Source organism: Heptranchias perlo, chromosome 26 (assembly GCF_035084215.1).
Source record: "Heptranchias perlo isolate sHepPer1 chromosome 26, sHepPer1.hap1, whole genome shotgun sequence".
In the NCBI taxonomy this organism is placed as follows: domain Eukaryota; kingdom Metazoa; phylum Chordata; class Chondrichthyes; order Hexanchiformes; family Hexanchidae; genus Heptranchias; species Heptranchias perlo.
The window spans coordinates 43,124,323-43,147,577 of record NC_090350.1 but is presented as its reverse complement, the minus strand read 5'-3'; the positions used below and the strand labels follow the sequence as shown (position 1 = coordinate 43,147,577).

The following is a 23,255-nucleotide window of genomic DNA, read 5'->3' as shown; positions in this document are numbered from 1 at the left end:
TGGTCATGTTGCTTTATCCCTCCTCGAATTCTCTACAACATTTGACATGGTTAACCACGCCATGCCCCTCGAACCTGTCTTCTGCACTGTCCAGTTTCATGGGAACATCTTTGTATGGTTCCACTCCTACCTATCCAAACATAGCCAGAGCCACTTCAGCAATAACTTATTTTCCTACCCTGCACCTTCACCTCCAGAGTCCACCAAGGATTTATCCTATGCCCCCTTTCTCCTCATCTGCATGCTACCCCTTCAACATTATCCACAGAAAAGGGGTCAGCTTTGACATGTAAGCTGAATACTCAGCCTTACCACTCCACCACATCTTTTGATTACCTCTGTGCTTATCTGACATCCAATTTTAAATGAATCTTACCTTCCTCCAGCTTAGCATTGGGAAGACTAATGCTATTTTCTTCGGACCCCACCACAAGCTCCACTGTCTTACCACTGATTCCGTTGCTGTCCTGGATCTCTCACACAGGCTGAACCAGACTGTTAGTAACCTTGTTCGACCCTGAGCTTTGGTATCCTTGTCATCAAAAAGACTACTTACTTCCACCTCTGCAACATCACCTGCTGCTATCCCGACTTCAATTCTTCCTTCGCTGAAACTTTCACACTTGTCATTGTCACCTCCAGATTTGACTACTTTAACACTTTTGCTAGCCTCCCCCGCCACCACACCCCCCCCAACTCTCAACTCCAACTTGTCCATATCTTTGCTACATCTATTGTGACCCACACAGTCGTTCTTAGCCATCACCCCAGTCCTTGCTGATCTCCCTTTGTTCCCTATCCCCAAAGCCTCAAGTTAGAATCCCTATCCTTGTCTTCAAATACCTTTATAGCCTAACACCACTCTCTCTCCACACCTTCTTCCATCCCTATATCCCTCTTAGTTCCTCTGACTTTGGTCTCTTGTGTATCCCCTTTCCTTTTGGCCCACCATTGGCAATGCAGCCTTCGACTGCATGCATTCCTGTCTAAATCCCTCCACCTCTCCTTTAAAGCCTGCTCAAAACCCAACTCTTGGACCAAACGTTTGATCACACCTGTTGATCCCTTCTTTTCTGGCTAAGCATCTGCTTTCTATATGCCTAGTTTGAAGTGCCTTGGTGCATTTTTTAATGTTAGAGGCACAGTATAAATGGAAGTTGTGGTGGTGATAGTTGTTGTATTTGACCCTCAACATGGTAATCAGAAATACTCTCCATTGTCTACACAGACTGGATTTTGGTTCCATGTTTCACTCTTCAATCCCTAATCAGAATTCTGAGAATATTACCAGCTGTTTGATTAGTTTTATGACTGTTTTAAGAGTTGGGGGAGGGGTAGGGGATTTTGCTTCCCATATTGCTTTTGGTGCCAGCAGTGATGGGGGAAAATTGACGAAGGAGGTATTATAGCAAGATATGTTGTTAAAATCATTTAATTTTGATGTTCACACGTATTGTCCCTATCTCCTCAAGAGGGTGTAGAACTGAATTTATTTTCTACACTGTAGCTCTACTCTTGAGACCAGCCGATTAGAATGTGTTAGCTAAGGTTTAACATCAGCCATCAAACCAATACAGTTGGTATTATTGTCTGCTGCCTCTTCCAGCCAGCCAGAATTAGTGTCAGCAATTTTAGCCTGAATAATGCAAAGCTGTACATTTTCATTCATTTTTTGAAACCCTCCTTCAATATCATAGACCATAAAATGATTTAGTAGTTGGTCTTGAAAACATTTAGTGAGCACATTGCTCTTACAGCGAGCCACATGTCTGTATAAATACAAGGAAGGCATTGCGGTAGGTGGAGTTATCCAGAGAGGAGTTGGCTTCCCTTCCCCCATTCATGTCGAGATGAAACAATCATAAAAAGGAACTGAGACAAACGACTGATTAATGGATGGAGAAGCGAGAGAAACTGCAATGGGTAGCAAATAGCTGAGATTGGATTGGATATAATATGGGGGTGGACAGAACTAGAGATATTTTGGGATTATTGAGGGCAAGTGGAAAGATTAAAGATTTCCCACAAATGGTTGAAGGTTACATGAGAGCATGGTATAAATCTTGGCTAACCAGCAACCTGTTCCAAATTCGTTACCAAATTTCCTGCTACTGCAAAGACTTCCTGTCTGCTGGTTATATTTTTAAAGTTTATTTTCACCCTGCAGCAAATACTTTTTGACTAAAGATTTTTTTAACTAATAATATACAGCTAGAAATTTCCCTTGTTTTACAAGCCAACAGTGTTGATTTCTGACACTTCTGCTAATATAGTCACTGATGCCAGCAGAGGACTGTTAATCTTGCAGCTAATGTTTAAATTATAGAAACTGCGTGCTAGTTTGTGCTGTTTACAGTGCAATTCACAGTTAATGGAGTACACTCCTTAACGGGATTGACTGATGCAAATATTCATGGAATCATAGAAAGTTTATGGCACAGAAGGAGGCGATTCGGCCCATCTTGTCCGCGCCAGCCGGATATGAGCCACCCAGCCTAATCCCACTTTCCAGCACTTGGTCCGTAGCAATGTAGGTTATGGCAGTTAAGGTGCGCATCCCAGTACTTTTTAAATGAGTTGAGGGTTTCTGCCTCTACCACCCTTTCAGGCAGTGAGTTCTAGTCCCCCACCACCCGCTGGGTGAAAAAAAATTTACTCTGCTCTCCTCTAATCATTCGACCAATCACTTTAAATCTATGCCACCTGGTTATTGACCTCTCTGCTAAGGGAAATAGGTCCTTCCTAACCACTCAACATCCAGGATTGGGTTGATAAGTGGCAAGTAACATTCGTGCCAGGCAATGACCATCTCCAACAAGAGATGGTCATTGATCTCCAACAACGGGAGGAGGCTCCGTGAACATTCCCATCCTCAATGGTGGCAGAGTCCAGCACATGAGTGCAAAAGACAAGGCTGAAGCATTTGCAACCATCTCCAGCCAGAAGTGCCAAGTGGACGATCCATCTCAACTTCCTCCCGATATCCCCACCACCACAGAAGCCAGTCTTCAGCCAATTCGATTCACTCCGCATGATATCAAGAAACGGCTGAGTGCACTGGATGCAGCAAAGGCTTATGGGCCCCGACAACATCCCAGCTGTAGTGCTGAAGACTTGTGCTCCAGAACTAGCCGCGCCTCTAGCCAAGCTGTTCCAGTACAGCTACAACACTGGCATCTATCCAACAATGTGGAAAATTGGCTAGGTATGTCCTGCCCACAAAAAGCAGGACAAATCCAATCCAGCCAATTACCGCCCCATCAGTCTACTCTCAATCATCAGCAAAGTGATGGAAGGTGTCGTTGATTGTGCTATCAAGTGGCACTTACTCACCAATAACCTGCTCACCAATGCTCAGTTTGGGTTCAGCTGGGACCACTCGGCTCCAGATCTCATTACAGCCTTGGTCCAAACATGGACAAAAGAGCTGAATTCCAGAGGTGAGGTGAGAGTGACTGCCCTTGACATCAAGGCATCATTTGACTGAGTGTGGCACCAAGGAGCCCTAGTAAAATTGAAGTCAATGGGAATCAGGGGGAAAACTCTTCAGTGGTTGGAGTCATACCTAGCACAAAGGAAGATGGTAGTGGTTGTTGGAGGCCAATCATCTCAGCCCCAGGACATTGCTGCAGGAGTTCCTCAGGGCAGTGTCCTAGGCCCAACCATCTTCAGCTGCTTCATCAATGACCTTCCCTCCATCATAAGGTCAGAAATGGGGATATTCGCTGATGATTGCACAGTGTTCAGTTCCATTCGCAACCCCTCAGATAATGAAGCAGTCCGTGCCCGCATGCAGCAAGACCTGGACAACATCCAGGCTTGGGCTGATAAGTGGCAATTAACATTCGTGCCAGACAAGTGCCAGGCAATTACCATCTCCAACAAGAGTGTGTCCAACCACCTCCCCTTGATGTCGAACGGCATTACCATCGCCGAATCCCCCACCATCAACATCCTGAGGGTCACCATTGACCAGAAACTTAACTGGACCAGCCATATAAATACTGTGGCTACAAGAGCAGGTCAGAGGCTGGGTGTTCTGCGGCGGGTGACTCACCTCCTGACTCTACAAAGCCTTTCCACCATCTACAAGGCACAAGTCAGGAGTGTGATGGAATACTCTCCACTTGCCTGGATGAGTGCAGCTGCAACAACTTTCAATAAGCTCGACATCATCCAGAACAAAGCAGCCTGCTTGATTGGTACCCCATCCACCACCCTAAACATTCACTCCCTTCACCACCGACGCACCGTGGCTGCAGTGTGTACCATCTACAGGATGCACTGCAGCAACTCGCCAAGGCTTCTTCGGCAGCACCTCCCAAACCCACAACCTCCACCACCGAGAAAGACAAGGGTAGCAGGCACATGGGAACAACACCACCTGCACGTTTCCCTCCAAGTCACACACCATCCCGACTTGGAAATATATCGCTGTTCCTTCATTGTCGCTGGGTCAAAATCCTGGAACTCCCTTCCTAACAGCACTGTGGGAGAACCTTCACCACACAGACTGCAGCGGTTCATAACCACCTTGTCAAGGGCAATTAGGGATGGGCAATAAACGCTGGCCTTGCCAGCGGCGCCCACATCCCTTGATGGAATAAAAAAAAAATTCTATATAGGCCCCCTCATAATTTTGTACACCTCAATTAAATCACCCCTCAGCCTCCTCTGTTCCAAGGAATACACCCCAGCCTATTCAATCTTTCCTCATAGCTAAAATTCTCCAGTCTGGCAACATCCTCGTAAATCTCCTCTGCACCCTCTCTGGTGCAATCACATCTTTCCTGTAATGTGGTGACCAGAACTGTACGCTGTACTCGAGCTGTGGCCTAACTAGTGTTTTATACAGTTCCAGCATAACGTACCTGCTCTTATATTCTGTGCCTTGGCTAATAAAGAAAAGTATTCCATATGCCTTTTTAACCACCTTATCAACCTGTCCTGCTACCTTCAGGGATCTGTGGATATGCACTCCAAGGTCCCCTCACTTCGTCTACACCTCTCGGTATCCTCCCATTTATTGTGTGCTCCCTTGCCTTGTTTGCCCTCCCCAAATGCATTACCTTACATTTCTCTGTATTGAATTCCATTTGCCACTTTTCTGCCCACCTGACCAGTCCATTGATATCTTCCTGCAGTCTACAGCTTTCCTCCTCATCATCAACCACACGGCCAATTTTTGTATCATCTGCAAACTTCTTAATCATGCCCCCTACATTTAAGTCCAATTAATATATACTACAAAAAGCAAGGGACCTAGTACTGAGCCCTGTGGAACCCCACTGGAAACATCCTTCCAGTCATGCAAACACCCGTCGACCATTACCCTTTGCTTCCTGTCACTGAGCCAATTTTGGATCCAACTTGCCACTTTCACTCGGATCCCATGGGCTTGTATTTTTTTGACCAGTGTGCCATGTGGGACCTTGTCAAAAGCCTTGCTAAAATCTGTGTAGACTACATCAAATGCACTACCTTCCTTGTTACCTCCTCAAAAAATTCAATCAAGTTAGTCAGACACGACCTTCCCTTAACAAATCCATGATGACTGTCCTTGATTAGTCCATGCCTTTCTAAATGACTGTTTATCCTGTCCCTCAGAATTGATTCCAATAATTTTCCGACCACCGATGTTAGATTGACTGGCCTGTAATTACTCGGTCTATCCCTTGCTCCCTTTTAAACAACGGTACAACGTTAACAGTCCCCCAATCCCCCGGCACCACGCCTGCATCCAGTGATGATTGGAAAATGATGCTCAGAGCCTCCGCTATTTCCTCTCTTGCTTCTTTTAATAGCCTGGGATACATTTCATCGGCCCTGGTGATTTATCTACTTTCAAAGGTGCTAATCCCCTTAATACTTCCTCTTTCATCACTATGTTTATCCCATTCAATGTTTCACACTCCTCCTCCCTAACTACAATGTCTGCATCGTCCCTCTCTTTTGTGAAGACATTTTGTTTGCAGAAGTAATGAACAATAATAGGAATGAAAAATATTCTATTGAAAACCACCAAAGCTTTTCATTTAAAAAGTCGTGGTGCATACATTGTGTTTGAAAAACACTCCTTGGTGCTGTGGGGTGGTTGAGATCAGACACAAACCCATGTTGGATATATTGGTGCTGTTATGTGAGTACCTTTGCATGGGAATGGAAATAACTGTTACAGCATGGAATTTGAGATTCAGAAAGTTATTTACTGTATTGGCAGTTTGACATCTCTAATTAAAATATTTTCAGTCTATTCTGCTTTAAGTGCACGAGTAAAATTACTGCACAATATCAATTGATACAGTATCAGATGTGCAGGAGATGGTTTCAGTCTCATTGTATGGGTTTCCTGCTGTTTTTATGGGGAGAGATGCCAAACATATACAAGCAACAATCCAGCAATAGAGAATAACTCTTCTTACCAGATGTGAAGTTAACACTGATCTATTGGAGGAAAGAACACAGTGAAATGTAATTTGTGAGCTTCTGTAGTCAGATTTACAGCCTCAATGTTACTTGATGTGCTGGGAGCAGAGCCTTCAGTGACATTGCATCCTGCAAGCAATTTCACCTCGTTTGAAAACAAAAGTCTTGTGATAACACCATTGTGTCATCAAGTAAATACCCAGCAACATATTTTCTTCTTTGATCACCCAGTTTAGGTTTGGCTAGATGCAGAGTAAAGCATCCTTTCCTTTGTGCAAACTTAGGAGAGCACCCAACTGCACCAGAATGATATTTGTTTCTTGCAACCGCTATCTCTATGATCTTTCTCGGTGAGATTGTCATTTTGTGCTGAATTGTGGACAGTTTTATGTTGAGTCCCATGATCAGTATAGAATCATAGAATCATAGAAGTTACAACATGGAAACAGGCCCTTCAGCCCAACATGTCCATGTCGCCCAGTTTATACCACTAAGCTAGTCCCAATTGCCTGCACTTGGCCCATATCCCTCTATACCCATCTTACCCATGTAACTGTCCAAATGCTTTTTAAAAGACAAAATTGTACCCGCCTCTACTACTGCCTCTGGCAGCTCGTTCCAGACACTCACCACCCTTTGAGTGAAAAAATTGCCCCTCTGGACCCTTTTGTATCTCTCCCCTCTCACCTTAAATCTATGCCCCCTCGTTATAGACTCCCCTACCTTTGGGGAGTCTAGGAACTAGTTTGCAGAGGAGACCTTCACCTCATTAGTGTGGCTGGATTCAAACCCAGTTCCCAGATGTAAAAGGATAGTTTGTGTAACTCATTACATTACCCAGTCCTGCTGCAAGTATATTTCTAAACTTGAGTAACCAAATAACCCTTGCAAATGTTGCTCCCATGGATACATATTACAGCCCCTGCAGTGTAAACTTGGTGTCCTGACATACACAGAATGTGAGCAGTTTTTCAGATAATTTCCAGGAATCAAGCCGACTGGAAAACCCCAGTGATGCCACTCGGGGGGAAGTTTCACCATCAGGATTCTTCTTAAAAAAAAATGGATGCAAAGAATTTTGGGGTGGGGGAATTCAGTGGGCTTTTATTTTCTTTGGGGGTGGGGAAAGTATTTAAACCATAAGATATGATGGCCTGATCAAGGAGATGCCATAACAGTTGAAGGAAGAAGCAATGGTCAATTATCTCTGTGCACCCAGGCATGGGAATAGGAGTAGGCCACCCATCCCTTTAAGCCTGTTCTGTCATTCAGTCATTGATTCATATCACTGGACACCCTTACCTAATTTTGAGATTGTGTCCTCTTGTCCTATTCCCCCAACAGAGGAAATCATTTCTCTGTATCTATCTATCGAATCCCTCTCTCTTTCTCTCTCCCCCCCCCCCCCCCCCTCCACAGCCATGTAATCTCCTGGAAGAGGCAAAAGAAACTGAGAAAAAACCCAGGGCCAATAAGGGAAAAAATAATCTGCAAAATTCCTCTCTTCTTTTAAGATGATTGGCGGAAGGATTAGAGGGGACATGAGGAAAAACTTTTTTACCCAGAGGGTGGTGGGTGTATGGAATTCGCTGCCCGAATTGATGGTAGAGGCAGGGACCCTCAACTGTTTTTAAAAAGTACCTGGACCTGCACCTAAAGTGCTGTAAGCTGCAGGGTTATGGACCGGATGCTGGAAGGTGGGATTAGAATGGGCAACTGGTTGTTCTTCGAGCCGGCGTGGACACGATGGGCCGAATGGCCCCCTTCTGTGCAGTATCTTTTCTATGGTTCTATGATCCCCTTATGCGATCAAAACCAGTCCAGAAGATCACATGGACCAAGTGTTATCTATAAAGACAATTGCCTTTTATATGATCTGATCTCTGCCCCAGTCAAGGACATGCCAAGTTCCCTCTTGAAGGCCTGCAGAGAGCCAGCACCCACTATAAGAGCCTGCAGTGCATTCCAGAATCTCTGTACTCTCTGGGAAAAGTAGAACTGCTTAACATCCAGTCTATTCCTACTCATAGTTTAAACTCATGTCCCTTGGTCCTCCCCAATCAGTTAAACTGGATGGCACACGATCCAGCCCATCAATAATTTTATAACCCTCTATCATGTCGCCTTTAAGTCTAAAAGAAGAGAAAGACAGCCTCAGGACGTCCCAAAGCGTTTTACAGCCAATGAAATACTTTTGAAGTGCAGTCACTGTTGTAATGTAGGAAACACTGCAGCCAATTTGCAAGGTCCCACAAACAGCAATGAGATATTGACTGGATAATCTGTTTTAGTGATGTTGGTTGAGGGATAAGACAGCACCTCCGACTTTGCAACACTCCCTCAGTACTGCATTGGGAGCGTCAGCCTAGATTTTGAGCTCAAATCTCTGGAGGGGGACTTGAGGAACTAATGGGGCTAAAAGCCGACAAATCCCCTGAACCTGATGGCCTACATCCGAGGGTTCTAAAAGAGGTGACTGCAGAGATAGTGGATGCATTGGTTATGATCTTCCAAAATTCCCTAGATTCTAGAATGGTCCCAGCGGATTGGAAGGTGGCAAATGTAACGCCGCAATTCAAGAAAGGAGGGAGAGAGAAAACAGGGAACTACAGACCAATTAGCCTGACATCAGTCGTCTGGAAAATGCTGGAATCCATTAAGGAAGTGATAGGGCACTTAAAAAAGCATAATATGATTCGGCAGAATCAACATAGTTTTATGAAAGGGAAATCATGTTAGACAAATTTATTAGCATTCTTTGAGGATGTAACTAGCAGGGTAGATAAAGGGGAACCAGTGGGTGTAGTATATTTGGATTTTCAAAAGGCATTCAATAAGTTGCCACATAAAAGGTTGCTACGCAAGATAAGGGCTCATGGGGTTTAGGATAATATATTGCATGGTTAGAGGATTGGTTAACTGACAGAAAACAGAGAGTAGGAATAAATGGGTCATTTTCAGGTCGGCAGGCTGCAACTACTGGAGTGCCACAAGGATCAGTGCTTGGGCCTCAGCTATTTACAATCTATATTAATGACTTAGATGAAGGGACCAAGTGTAATGTATCCAAGTTTGCTGATGATACAAAGCTAGGTGGGAAAGTGAGCTGTGAGGAGGACAGAAAGAGTCTGCAAAGGGATATAGACAGGTTAAGTGAGTGGGCAAGAAGATGGCAGATGGAGTACAATGTGGGGAAATGTGAGGTTATCCACTTGATGGGAAGAGTAGGAAAATAGAACATTTTTTAAATGGTGAGAAACTATTCAATGTTCGTGTTCAGAGAGATCTGGATATCCTTGTACAAGAAACACAGAAAGTTAGCATGCAGGTACTGCAAGCAATTAGGAAGGCAAATGGAATGTTGGCCTTTATTGCAATGGGGTTGGAGTACAAGAGTAAGGAAGTCTTGCTGCAATTGTACAGGGCTTTGGTGAGACCACACCTGGAGTACTGTGCACAGTTTTGGCCTCCTTATCTAAGGCACTTGCCTTAGAGGCGGTGCAACGAAGGTTCACTAGATTGATTCCTGGGATGAGGGGGTTGACATATGATCAGAGAATATAGGCCCATTCTACTCAATCTCTCGAGTTTAGAAGAATGAGAGGTGATCTTATTGAAACATAAAAGATTCTGAGCGGGCTTGACAGGGTAGATGATGAGAGGTTGTTACCCTGGGCTGGAGAGTCTAGAACTAGGGGGCATAATCTCAGGATAAGGGGTTGGCCATTTAAGACCGAGACGAGGAGGAATTTCTTCACTGAGTGTTGTGAATCTTTGGAATTCTCCACCCCAGAGGGCTGTAGAAGCTGAGTCATTGAATATATTCAAGGCTGAGATAGATAGTTTTTTGGGGTCCAGGGGCATCAAGGGATTTGCGGATCGGGTGGGAAAGTGGAGTTGAGGTCAAAGATCAGCCGTGATCTTATTGAATGGCAGAGCAGGCTCGAAGGGCCCTTTGGCCTACTCCTTCTCCTAATACATTCTTATGAACCCACAACCTTCTGACTCAGAGGCGAGAGTGCTACCACTGAGCTACAGCTGACATGCTGCTCTAAAGTAACTAGACCAAGGTCCTTAAGCCAATCTAAGTGGCTGAGGTTCTGTAAGCCGGGAATCATTCTCATAGTTCTCATTTATCATTTTAATCACTGGTGCATTATTTTAAAATGATTCCTTGATAAAGATTGCCACTTAGCTTAACATTTGAAGTTTACAGATAATCCTTCCCTGTTACAAAATGTTTCTACAAAAACTGTGCAAACGTTCACCACAAAGTCATTGTGCAGAGATACCTTGTAATGATAGTAAATGCTGTTACCAGGTGTGGGTGTCTATAGCTTGCTTCCATATTATGATGGATGAGCGTAAATCAGAAGATATCAAGCTACATTGCTCTGGTCTGACCCCGCTTGACTACTGTATTCACCAGGGTACGGTAGCATAGTGGTTATGTTACTGGACTAAAATCCAGTAACATAGTCATGAGTTCAAATCCCGCCACGGCAGCTGGTGAATTTAAATTCAATTAATTAAATTCAATTAATTAAATAAAAATCTGGAATTAAAATGCTAGTATCAGTAATGATGGCCATGAAACTACCGGATTGTCGTAAAAACCCATCTGGTTCACTAATGTCCTTTAGGGAAGGAAACCTGCCGTCCTTACCCAGTCTGGCCGAAATGTGACTCCAGACCCACAGCAATGTGGTTGATTCTTAATTGCCCTCTGAAATGGCCTAGCAAGCCACACAGTTGTAAAATCTCGCTACGAAAAGTCATCATAAGAATAAAACCGGACAGACCACCCGGCATCAGACCACTCGGCACCGGAAACGACAACGGCAAACCAAGCCCAGTCGACCCTGCAAGGTCCTCCTTACGAACATCTGGGGACTTGTGCCAACATTGGGCGAGCTGTCCCACAGACTAGTCAAGCAACAGCCTGACATAGCCATACTCACAGAATCATACCTTTCAGCCAACGTCCCAGACTCTTCCATCACCATCCCTGGGTATGTCCTGTCCCACCGGCAGGACAGACCCACCAGAGGTGGCGGTACAGTGATATATAGTCAGGAGGGAGTGGCCCTGGGAGTCCTCAACATTGACTCTGGACCCCGTGAAATCTCATGGCATCAGGTCAAACATGGGCAAGGAAACCTCCTGCTGATTACCACCTACCGTCCTCCCTCAGCTGATGAATCAGTCCTCCTCCATGTTGAGCACCGCTTGGAGGAAGCACTGAGGGTAGCAAGGGCACAAAATGTACTCTGGATGGGGGACTTCAATGTCCATCGCCAAGAGTGGCTCGGTAGCACCACTACTGACCGAGCTGGCCGAATCCTGAAGGACATAGCTGCCAGACTGGGCCTGCGGCAGGTGGTGAGCAAAAAACTTATTTGACCTCTTCCTCACCAATCTACCTGTCGCAAATGCATCTGTCCATGACAGTATTGGTAGGAGTGACCACCGCACAGTCCTCGTGGAGATGAAGTCCCGTCTTCGCACTGAGGACACCATCCAACGTGTTGTGTGGCACTACCACCATGCTAAATGGGATAGATTCAGAACAGATCCAGCAGCTCAAAACTGGGCATCCATGAGGCGCTGTGGGCCATCAGCAGCAGCAGAATTGTATTCCAGCACAATCTGTAACCTCATGGCCCGGCATATTCCTCACTCTACCATTACCAACAAGCCAGGGGATCAACCCTGGTTCAAAGAGGAGTGTAGAAGAGCATGCCAGGAGCAGCACCAGGCGTACCTAAAAATGAGGTGCCAACCTGGTGAAGCTACAACTCAGGACTACATGCATGCTAAACAGCGGAAGCAACATGTTATAGACAGAGCTAAGCGATTCCACAACCAACGGATCAGATCAAAGCTCTGCAGTCCTGCCGCATCCAGTCGTGAATGGTGGTGGACAATTAAACAACTAACGGGAGGAGGAGGCTCTGCAAACATCCCCATCCTCAATGATGGCGAAGTCCAGCACGTGAGTGCAAAAGACAAGGCTGAAGCGTTTGCAACCATCTTCAGCCAGAAGTGCCGAGTGGATGATCCATCTCTGCCTCCTCCCGATATCCCCACCATCACAGAAGCCAGTCTTCAGCCAATTCGATTCACTCCACGTGATATCAAGAAACGGCTGAGTGCACTGGATACAGCAAAGGCTGTGGGCCCCGACAACATCCCAGCTGTGGTGCTGAAGACTTGTGCTCCAGAACTAGCTGCGCCTCTAGCCAAGCTGTTCCAGTACAGCTACAACACTGGCATCTACCTGACAATGTGGAAAATTGCCCAGGTATGTCCTGTCCACAAAAAGCAGGACAAATCCAATCCGGCCAATTACCTTCCCTCTTAAGGTCAGAAATGGGGATGTTCGCTGATGATTGCATGGTGTTCAGTTCCATTCGCAACCCCTCAAATAATGAAGCAGTCCGACCCGCATGCAGCAAGACCTGGACAACATCCAGGCTTGGGCTCTTAAGTGGCAAGTAACATTCGTGCCAGATAAGTGCCAGGCAATGACAATCTCCAACAAGAGAGAGTCCAACCACCTCCCCATGACATTCAACGGCATTACCATCGCCGAATCCCCCACCATCAACATCCTGGGGGTCACCATTGACCAGATACTTAACTGGACCAGCCATAAAAATACTGTGGCTCCGAGAGCAGGTCAGAGGCTGGGTATTCTGTGGCGAGTGACTCACCTCCTGACTCCGCAAAGCCTTTCCATCATCTACAAGGCACAAGTCTGGAGTGTGATGGAATACTCTCCACTTGCTTGGATGTGTGCAGCTCCAACAACACTCAAGAAGCTCGACACCATCCAAGATAAAGCAGCCCGCTTGATTGGCACCCCATCCACCACCCTAAACATTCATTCCCTTCACCACCGGCGCACTGTGGCTTCAGTGTGTACCATCCACAGGATGCACTGCATCAACTCGCCAAGGCTTCTTCGACAGCACCTCCCAAACCCGCGACCTCTACCACCTAGAAGAACAAGAGCAGCACGCACATGGGAACACCACCACCTGCACGTTCCCCTCCAAGTCACACACCATCCCGACTTGGAAATATATCGCCGTTCCTTCATTGTCGCTGGGTCAAAATCCTGGAACTCCCTTCTTCACAGCACTGTGGGAGAACCGTCACCACACAGACTGCAGCGGTTCACAAAGGCGGCTCACCACCACCTTCTCGAGGGCAATTGGGGATGGGCAATAAATGCCGGCCTTGCCAGCGACGCCCACATCCCATGAACGAATAAAAGAAAATATCAGGGAAAATATTCAAGCCATGGATTTGGTGCAGAATGCTGATATCTGGCATCTCAGGATTGAGGAAAAACTAGAAAACCTGAGGCTCTGAATCGTTGACAGCCAATTATCATCCTTGAAAGCATGCAGCTGAGAAGGGATATTATAGAATTATGAGATTTGAATATATAAGATTTGAAATGACATAGTTATGATTAATCCAGGGCACTACTTCAAGATATGCCAGGGCACTAGAACAAGGGGCATAGGTTAAAACTGGTGAATGGAAAGTTTAGTACAGACATGAAGAATTTCATTCAAAGAATCACAAGTACTTTGAATGGGCCCCAGGTAGCTTCGTGGAGTCAGTTCAAGAGGAAAAATGTAATATTTGTTCCCAAAAAAATCTGGATAGTTGAGCTAAGATGGGCTGTATGGTTTTTTTTCATGTATCGCTCATGAGTTATACCAGTATGTAAGTTGTGGCTCTTTATCTAGTCACAAAAACATGCATGAGGGTGTAACTTTTAATAGAGAAACCAAGGTGAAGGGTCCAAATTCCCAAAGTTCAGGACACTGCCAAGTTGAACAGAGTAAAAGAGAAGGTGGGGTAAATCAGAAACTACTGATTAGGTGACAGCATGCTTAGGTTTTTCAGCCAGAAGACAGTAGAAAGACTTGAACATCAGATTTAATGATGCAAGTTGTTAGAAAGGTGAAGGGGCGCTTGATTACCTTTGGAACTGATAAGCAGTCTATTAAAAAAGGAAATCTTCATGTTTTGCTTTTTTGCAGGCCTTGTCGGAGTAGTGCATAAATAGGAAGCCTGCGGTCTTAAGTTCTGTTACAGATGTTCAGGTGCCTCTCCATTTTTTTTTTACGGTGGCATCAAGGTATCTTTTGCATTTGCTCTTCACTGCTGCACTGGGTGAAAGCCTTTGTACAGGCGGAAAAAGATCAAGTTCCGTGCAGTTTGAATTCTGCTTTCTGTCTGACCAATAGATTCTCTTGAATCTTTGATATCATCTGGATCTGGGGTTTCTGCACAGGCTGCTTCCTTCCTGTAGCAAGAGGTAGTTAGATGCTTCATATCAATTTCTGCTGAAGCTGTAACATCTTCATACTGTCTGTGTGTGTGTGTATATATACGGTACATTATGCAATCCGTCCCAGCAGTCTAAATGGCAAAATTATGGAAAAGGAGCCAAAAAGGTTCAATCTCCGCAAGATTTTCTCAATTAATCGACGCAAAAAATGCCAATCTGAAATCTGCAACTTGAACCCATCAAACTGTGTTCAGGTACTTGTGTGCCTACTTGTGAGTACATTGCTGCTGGTTAGATTAGATGCAAAGGTATTAGAAAGAATTGTTTTGTGTTTGTATCTAAAATAATGTCACTTTAAGCAGCAATTTCTACCAAAACTGTTGTTTTTTGGGCTATGTTTCAGAAATGTGAAAGCATTCATGTTACAGGGACAATAGTGATGCTTGCTTTTGGGAGGAGTAGTACTGGTCACACTGTGTGATGTGGTGGTTGTATTGTGCTTGATGAGATAGTGAGAGCGCTGTTCAAGGGACATTGTAGGAAGTCATACTACATTGCATGCTCTGAATTAGCTTTGGGCTTTCAGTGGCAGCTGACACTGCAGCTTCAATGTTACAATAATCTGCATTGTAGCTGCTTAAGCTTGATGGGGCTCCATGTTGCACTATAGTTGCTGTTCGGTATTGTGACTAAATGCACCCACTGCACATAGTCTCACTAGTTTTTAGTAATTGCAGGTGAGTTTAGGGAAAAGGGAATCTGTAGTGCTTGATCAATTTTTGAGAGGGAACTGGACCACCTAATTGGCACATACAACATTTTGTTGGGGGGGTTGGAGGGGAAAGAGTTTCAGAGGGGTCTATATGCACAATTGTTGTAGGAGTTTCTATGGGGCGGGGGAAGATAGGGAGAGAATCTTTAACATCCAACAGTCATCTAATTAATATGTGATATAGAAATTGCTATTTTCATTAATAAAAAAGAAATATTTAACAATATGACCACATCACCATAGAATGTAATCGGTCAGGGTTGACTATAGATTGCAGTGTTAGTTTATATATAGAAGAGTTCACTCCATTACCAATTGCTTTCAGGAAGAAAGTCTGTAGAATTCTCTTTATTTTTGAAAACATTCCTTATGCTTATTCACCTCTGTCAAGAGATTAAGTTTCTAGTTGTCTTAGTGTTAACATTCTCACCTTGGGTAAAAGTTTGTTGGTTGAAATCCCACTCCAGGATTTGAGAACCTAATCCAAGCTCACATCCCAGTACAATCCTGAGCCAATGATGTAGCATCAGAGAGACATTAAACCACAACCTTGTTTACCTGTTCAGATGATAAAAATCTCATGGCACAATGTCCAAAAAAAAAGTGAGGCGCTCTCCTAATGCCCCTTCAACCAGTACCACCAGGAGCAAATTAACTTGTCATCCATCTTTGCTATTTGTTGGTTTCTGCTGTGCTTACTAAATTTACTTACATAACATAACTGCACTTCAGAGTAAATGCATATTTTTATCTTTTAAAATAGAAGGCCCACAGTAGTGGAAGTAGTGTGTGCTCTGTCGGAAGGAGTGTGCAAAATAGCTTTAACTTATGCCGTACCTCCTTATGTTATTTTTTAATTTACTCTTTTAAGCAATTCTTTTCTCCTCTCCTGATGATCTTGACTCTTTGATGGGAAAGAGGCACCAGTTATATTCTAGTACCTCGCTTGAGTAATTATTCTTCATTGTGAATGTGAATGTAGGGTCAGTGGGCTACTTTATTGGGGTGGGGGGCAGCATTGCTGTTGAGCCCAATCCAGTCCTTGCCTGACACAAGTAAACTTTCTAGCAAGGGTTATTGGCCATTGATCGGGAGTAGAAACCCTGGCTGATTTTTAACTCCTCTTCACAGACCAGGGGCATCAAGGCCAATGGTAATACCTCAAGTGCCACTCTGTTAACTCAATACAGATGGGGAATCAAACATTCAATCTAATGGTCTCTGGCCAAGCGACATTTGGCTTTACAAACTAAGCTATTAGGAGAGCCTTTGTGTTGAAGATAAAAAAAAGTAGCGGCCCATGTGCTCAAGGTACTTCAACAAAATCTTAATAAGAAACAGGATGTTCCATTTCTGTTGGGATTAGGATTAAGCACAGGCATCTCTGAGGATGTTGACAATATAAATGTTTAAATGCTTAGTGTATTACCCCAGTACTTGCAGGGGCATTTAACTTGAGTTTTTAAAAATTCATTCATGGGATGTGGGCATCGCTGGCAAGGTGAGCATTTATTGCCTATTCCTAATTGCCCTTGAGAAGGTGGTGGTGTGCCACCTTCTTGAAACCGCTGCAGTCCGTGTGGTGAAGGTTCTCCCACAGTGCTGTTAGGTAGGGAGTACCAGGATTTTGACCCAGCGATGATGAAGGAACTGCGATATATTTCCAAGTCAGGATGGTGTGTGACTTGGGGGGTAACATGCAGGTGGTGGGTGTTCCCAGGCGCCCGATGCCCTTGTCCTTCCAGGTGGTAGAGGTCACGGGTTTGGGAGGTGCTGTCGAAGAAGCTTTGGCGAGTTGTTGCAGTGCATCTTGTAGATGGTACACACTGCAGCCGCGGTGTGCCAGTGGTGGAGGGAGTGAATGTTTAAGATGGTGGATGGGGTGCCAATCATGTGGGCTGCTTTCTCCTGGATGGTGTCAAGCTTCTTGGAGCTGCACTCATCCAGGCAAGTGGAGAGTATTCCATCATGCTCCTGAGTTGTGCCTTGTAGATGGTGGAAAGGCTTTGGGGAGTCGGGAGGTGAGTCATTCGCTGCAGAATACCCAGCCTCTGACCTGCTCTTGTAGCCACAGTATTTATGTGGCTGGTCCAGTTAAGTTTCTGGTCAATGGTGACCTCCAGGATGTTGATGGTGGGGGATTTAGCGATGGTAATGCCATTGAATGTCAAGGGGAGGTGATTAGACATTCTCTTGTTGGAGATGGTCATTGCCTGGCACTTGTGTGGCACGAATGTTACTTGCCACTTATCAGCCCAAGCCTGGATGTTGTCCAGGTCTTGCTGCATGCGGGCACGGATTGCTTCATTATGTGAGGAGTTGCAAATGGAACTGAACACTGTGCAATCATCAGCAAACACCCCTGCTTCTGACCTTATGATGGAGGGAAGGTCATTGATGAAGCAGCTGAATTGGGGCTAGGACACTAGGACGCAGCAATGTCCTGGGGCTGAGATGATTGGCCTCCAACAACCACTACCATCTTCCTTTGTGCTAGGTATGACTCCAGCCACTGGAGAGTTTTCCGCCTGATTCCCATTGACTTCAATTTTATGAGGGCTCCTTGAAGTCACACTCGGCTAAATGCTGCCTTGATGTCAAGGGCAGTTACTCTCACCTCATCTCTGGAATTCAGCTCTCTTGCCCATGTTTGGACGAAGGCTATAATGTGATCTGGAGCGGAGTGGTCCTGGTGCTACCCAAACTGAGCATCGGTGAGCATTTATTGTTGAGGAAGTGCTGCTTGATAGCACTGTTGATGACACCTTCCATCACTTTGCTGATGATTGAGAGTAGACTGATGGGGCAGTAATTGGCTGGATTGGATTTGTCCTGCTTTTTGTGGACAGGACATACCTGGGCAATTTTCCACATTGCCGGGTAGATGCCAGTGTTGTAGCTGTACTGGAACAGCTTGGCTGGAGGCGCGGCTAGTTCTGGAGCACAAGGCTTCAGTACTACAGGCGGGATGTTGTAGCCTTTGCTGTATCCAGTGCACTCAGCCATTTCTTGATATCACATGGAGTGAATCGAATTGGCTGAAGACGGGCTTCTGTGATGGTGGGGATCTTGGGAGGAGGCCGAGTTGGATCATCCACTCGACACTTCTGGCTGAAGCTGGTTGTAAACGCTTCAGCCTTGTCTTTTGCACTCACGTGTTGGGCTCTGCTATCATTGAGGATGGGGATGTTCATTGAGCCTCCTCCTCCCGTTAGCTGTTTAATTGTCCACCACCATTCACGACAGGACATGGCAGGACTGCAGAGCTTTGATCTGATCCGTTGGTTGTGGAATCGCTTAGCTCTGTCTATAGCATGCTGCTTCTGCTGTTTAGCATGCATGTTGTAGCTTCACCAGGTTGGCATCTCATTTTTAGTTACGCATGGTGCTGCTCCTGGCATGCTCTTCTACACTTCTCATTGAACCAGGGTTGATCCCCTGGCTTGATGGTAATGGTAGAGAGAGGAATATGCCAGGCCATGAGGTTACAGATTGTGGTGGAATATGATTCTGCTGCTGCTGATGGCCCACAGCGCCTCATGGATGCCCAGTTTTGAGCTGCTAGATCTATTCTGAATCTATCCCATTTAGTACGGTGGTAGTGCCACACAATATGATGAACGGTCTCCTCAATGTGAAGACGGGACTTCGTCTCCACTAGGACTGTGTGGTGCTCACTCCTACCAATACTGTCATGGACAGATGCATCTGCGATAGGTAGATTGGTGAGGACGAGGTCAAGTAGGTTTTTCCCTTGTGATGGTTCTCTCACCACCTGCCGCAGGCCCAGTCCGGCAGCTATGATCCTTCAGGTCTCGGTCAGTAGTGGTGCTACCGAGCCATTCTTGATGATGGACATTGAAGTCTCCCACCCAAAGTACATAGAACCATAGAAAAGATACAGCAGAAGGGGGCCATTCGGCCCATCGTGTCCATGCCGGCTCGAAGAACAACCAGGTGCCCATTCTAATCCCACCTTCCAGCACCTGGTCCGTAGCCTAGCAGCTTACAGCACTTTAGGTGCAGGTCCAAGTACTTTTTAAAAGACACATTCTGTGTCCTTGCTATCCTCATTGCTTCCTCCAAGTGGTGTTCAACATGGAGGAGTACTAATTCATAGCTGAGGGAGGGTGGTAGGTGGTAATTATCAGGAGGTTTCCTTGCCCATGTTTGATCTGATGCCATGAGACTTCATGGGATCCGGAGTCAATGGTGAGGACTCCCAGGGCCACTCCCTCCTGACTGTATACCACTGTGTTGCCACCTCTGGTGGTTCTGTCCCACCGGTTGGACAGGACATACCCAGGGATGGTGAAGGAGGAGTCTGGGATGTTGGCTGAGGGGTATGATTCTGAGAGTATGGCTATGTCAGGCTGTTGCTTGACTAGTCTGTGGGACAGCTCTCCCAATTTTGGCACAAGTCCCCAGATGTTAGTGAGGAGGGCTTTGCAGGGTCGACTGGGCTTGGTTAGCCTTTGTCGTGTCCAGTGCCTAGTGGTCCGTCTGGTTTTATTTTTATTGTGTCTTTTTGTAACGGGATTGTACAACTGAGTGGCTTGCTAGGCCATTTGAGGGCAGTTAAGAATGAACTACATTGTTGTGGGTCTGGCGTCACATATAGGCCAGACCCGGGTAAGGACGGCAGGTTTCCTTCCCTAAAGAACATTAGCGAACCAGATAGGTTTTTATGACAATCCGGTAGTTTCATGGTCACCATTACTGACACTAGCTTTTTATTAATTCCAGATTTTATTTAATTAACTGAATTCAAATTCCCCAGCTGCCGTGGTGGAATTTGAACTCATGTTTCCAGGTTATTAGTCCAAGCCTCTGGATTACTAGTCCAGTTACATAACCACTATGCTACCGTACCTGATGAGGGGAATGAAACGACAGTTTTAAAACTAAAGTTTGTTGGCCGCTTTGTACACCTCTCAAAATCTTTTCCTGTTGTTTCATCTCCTCCAACACAATTTATCAATTACTGCACTTTCCTCCATAGATATGGAGAGTGCCTAAGGTTTTTATTTATACCCCCAAAGCCTTGTGTGGAAATGCTGTACCTCCTGAGATTGGAAACACGGATAGAGAGGAGGAGAACTCAGTACACAGATGTATAGCTAGGAAGGAGCAATTCATTATTAACTAGTTGCAATACAAAGGACAAAAATCAATTCTATGAGGTATCGCATGTATAACTGCTGATCTTGAATTTTTAGACTTACTATCTTAGGGTTCCCCTCTGATGGCTTATTGGTTAAGTGCCCTAGCTGGTGTGAAATTAACGCATACAGAGGAGGCAAGTCCCAGCTTTAAGTCATACCTAGCACAAAGGAAGATGGTAGTGGTTGTTGGAGGCCAATCATCTCAGCCCCAGGACATTGCTGCAGGAGTCCCTCAGGGCAGTGTCCTAGGCCCAACCATCTTCAGCTGCTTCATCAATGACCTTCCCTCCATCATAAGGTCAGAAATGGGGATGTTCGCTGATGACTGCACAGTGTTCAGTTCCATTCGCAACCCCTCAAATAATGAAGCAGTCCGAGCCCGCATGCAGCAAGACCTGGACAACATCCAGGCTTGGGCTCATAAGTGGCAAGTAACATTCGTGCCACACAAGTGCCAGGCAATGACCATCTCCAACAAGAGAGAGTCTAACCACCTCCCCCTGACATTCAACGGCATTACCATCACCGAATCCCCCACCGTCAACATCCTGGGGGTCACCATTGACCAGAAACTTAACTGGACCAGCCATATAAATACTGTGGCTCCGAGAGCAGGTCAGAGGCTGGGTATTCTGCGGCGAGTGACTCACCTCCTGACTCCCCAAAGCCTTTCCACCATCTACAAGGCACAAGTCAGGAGTGTGATGGAATACTCTCCACTTGCTTGGATGTGTGCAGCTCCAACAACACTCAAGAAGCTCGACACCATCCAAGATAAAGCAGCCCGCTTGATTGGCACCCCATCCACCACACGAAACATTCACTCCCTTCACCACCGGCGCACTGTGGCTGCAGTGTGTACCATCCACAGGATGCACTGCAACAACTTGCCAAGGCTTCTTCGACAGCACCTCCCAAACCCGCGACCTCTACCACCTAGAAGGACAAGAGCAGCAGGCACATGGGAACAACACCACCTGCACGTTCCCCTCCAAGTCACACACCATCCCGACTTGGAAATATATCGCCGTTCCTTCATTGTCGCTGGGTGAAAATCCTGGAACTCCCTTCCTAACAGCACTGTGGGAGAACCGTCACCACACGGACTGCAGCGGTTCAAGAAGGCAGCTCACCACCACCTTCTCAAGGGCAATTAGGGATGGGCAATAAATGCTGGCCTTGCCAGCGACGCCCACATTCCGTGAACGAATTAAAAAAAAAATCCCCACTCTTGACCTCGTCCTCATCAATCTACCTATCGCAGATGCATCTGTCCATGACAGTATTGGCAGGAGTGACCACCGCACAGTCCTTGTGGAGACTAAGTCCAGTCTTTGCACTGAGGACACCACCCAACGTGTTGTGTGGCACTATCACCGTGCTAAATGAGATAGATTCAGAACAGATCCAGCAGCTCAAATCTGGGCATCCATGAGGCGCTGTGGGCCATCAGCAGCAGCAGAATTGTATTCCAGCGCAATATGTAGCCTCATGGCCCAGCATGTTCCTCACTCTACCATTATCAACAAGCCAGGGGATCAACCCTGGTTCAACGAGGAGTGTAGAAGAGCATGCCAAGAGCAGTACCAGGCGTACCTCGAAATGAGGTGCCAACCTGGTGAAGCTACAACTCAGGACTACATGCATGCTAAACAGCAGAAGCAACATGCTATAGACAGAGCTAAGCGATTCCACAACCAACGGATCAGATCAAAGCTCTGGTGTCCTGCCACATCCAGTCGTGAATGGTGGACAATTAAACAACTAATGGGAGGAGGTGGTTCTGTGAATATCCCCATCCTCAATGATGGCGGAGTCCAGCACGTGAGTGCAAAAGACAAGGCTGAAGCGTTTGTAACCATCTGCAGCCAGAAGTGCAGAGTGGATGATCCATCTTGGCCTCCTCCCAATATCCCCACCATCACAGAAGCCAGTCTTCAGCCAATTTGATTCACTCCACGTGATATCAAGAAACAGCTGAGTGCACTGCATACAGCAAAGGCTATGGGCCCCGACAACATCCCGGCTGTAGTACTGAAGACTTGTGCTCCAGAACTAGCCGCGCCTTCAGCCAAACTGTTCCAGTACAGCTACAACAGTGGCATCTACCCGACAATGTGGAAAATTGCCCAGGTATGTCGTGTCCACAAAAAGCAGGACAAATCCAATCCGGCCAATTACCGCCCCATCAGTCTACTCTCAACAGTGCTATCAAGCGGCACTTGCTCACCAATAAACTGCTCAGTTTGGGTTTCGTCAGGACCACTTGGCTCCAGACTCATTACAGCCTTGGTCCAAACATGGACAAAAGAACTGAATTCCAGAGGTGAGGTGAGAGTGACTGCCCTTGACATCAAGGCAGCATTTGACCGAGTGTGGCACCAAGGAGCCCTAGTAAAATTGAAGTCAATGGGAATCGGGGGAAAACTCTCCAGTGGCTGGAGTCATAACTAGCACAAAGGAGGATGGTAGTGGTTGTTGGAGGCCAATCATCTCAGCCCCAGGGCATTGCTGCAGGAGTTCCTCAGGGCAGTGTCCTTGGCCCAACCGTCTTCAGCTGCTTCATCATTGACCTTCC

General features: G+C 46.0%; 1 protein-coding gene across 4 annotated transcripts in view; it reads left to right on the top strand.

Moving 5' to 3' along the window:
* Positions 1–23,255, top strand: part of LOC137342747 (ribosomal protein S6 kinase 2 alpha-like) — a 196,002-nt gene that overhangs the window by 115,101 nt on the left and 57,646 nt on the right. Inside the window, exon 1 of one of the 4 annotated variants that reach the window (XM_068006917.1) lies at positions 14,808–15,012. The exons of 2 other annotated variants lie outside the window; for them this stretch is intronic. In XM_068006917.1, coding sequence (XP_067863018.1) covers positions 14,887–15,012 — 126 coding nt within the window. In that variant the 5' untranslated portion in view covers positions 14,808–14,886. Of the gene's footprint in view, positions 1–14,807; positions 15,013–23,255 lie in introns of those variants that run through there. One more of the 4 variants, XM_068006920.1, reaches the window with a different exon arrangement.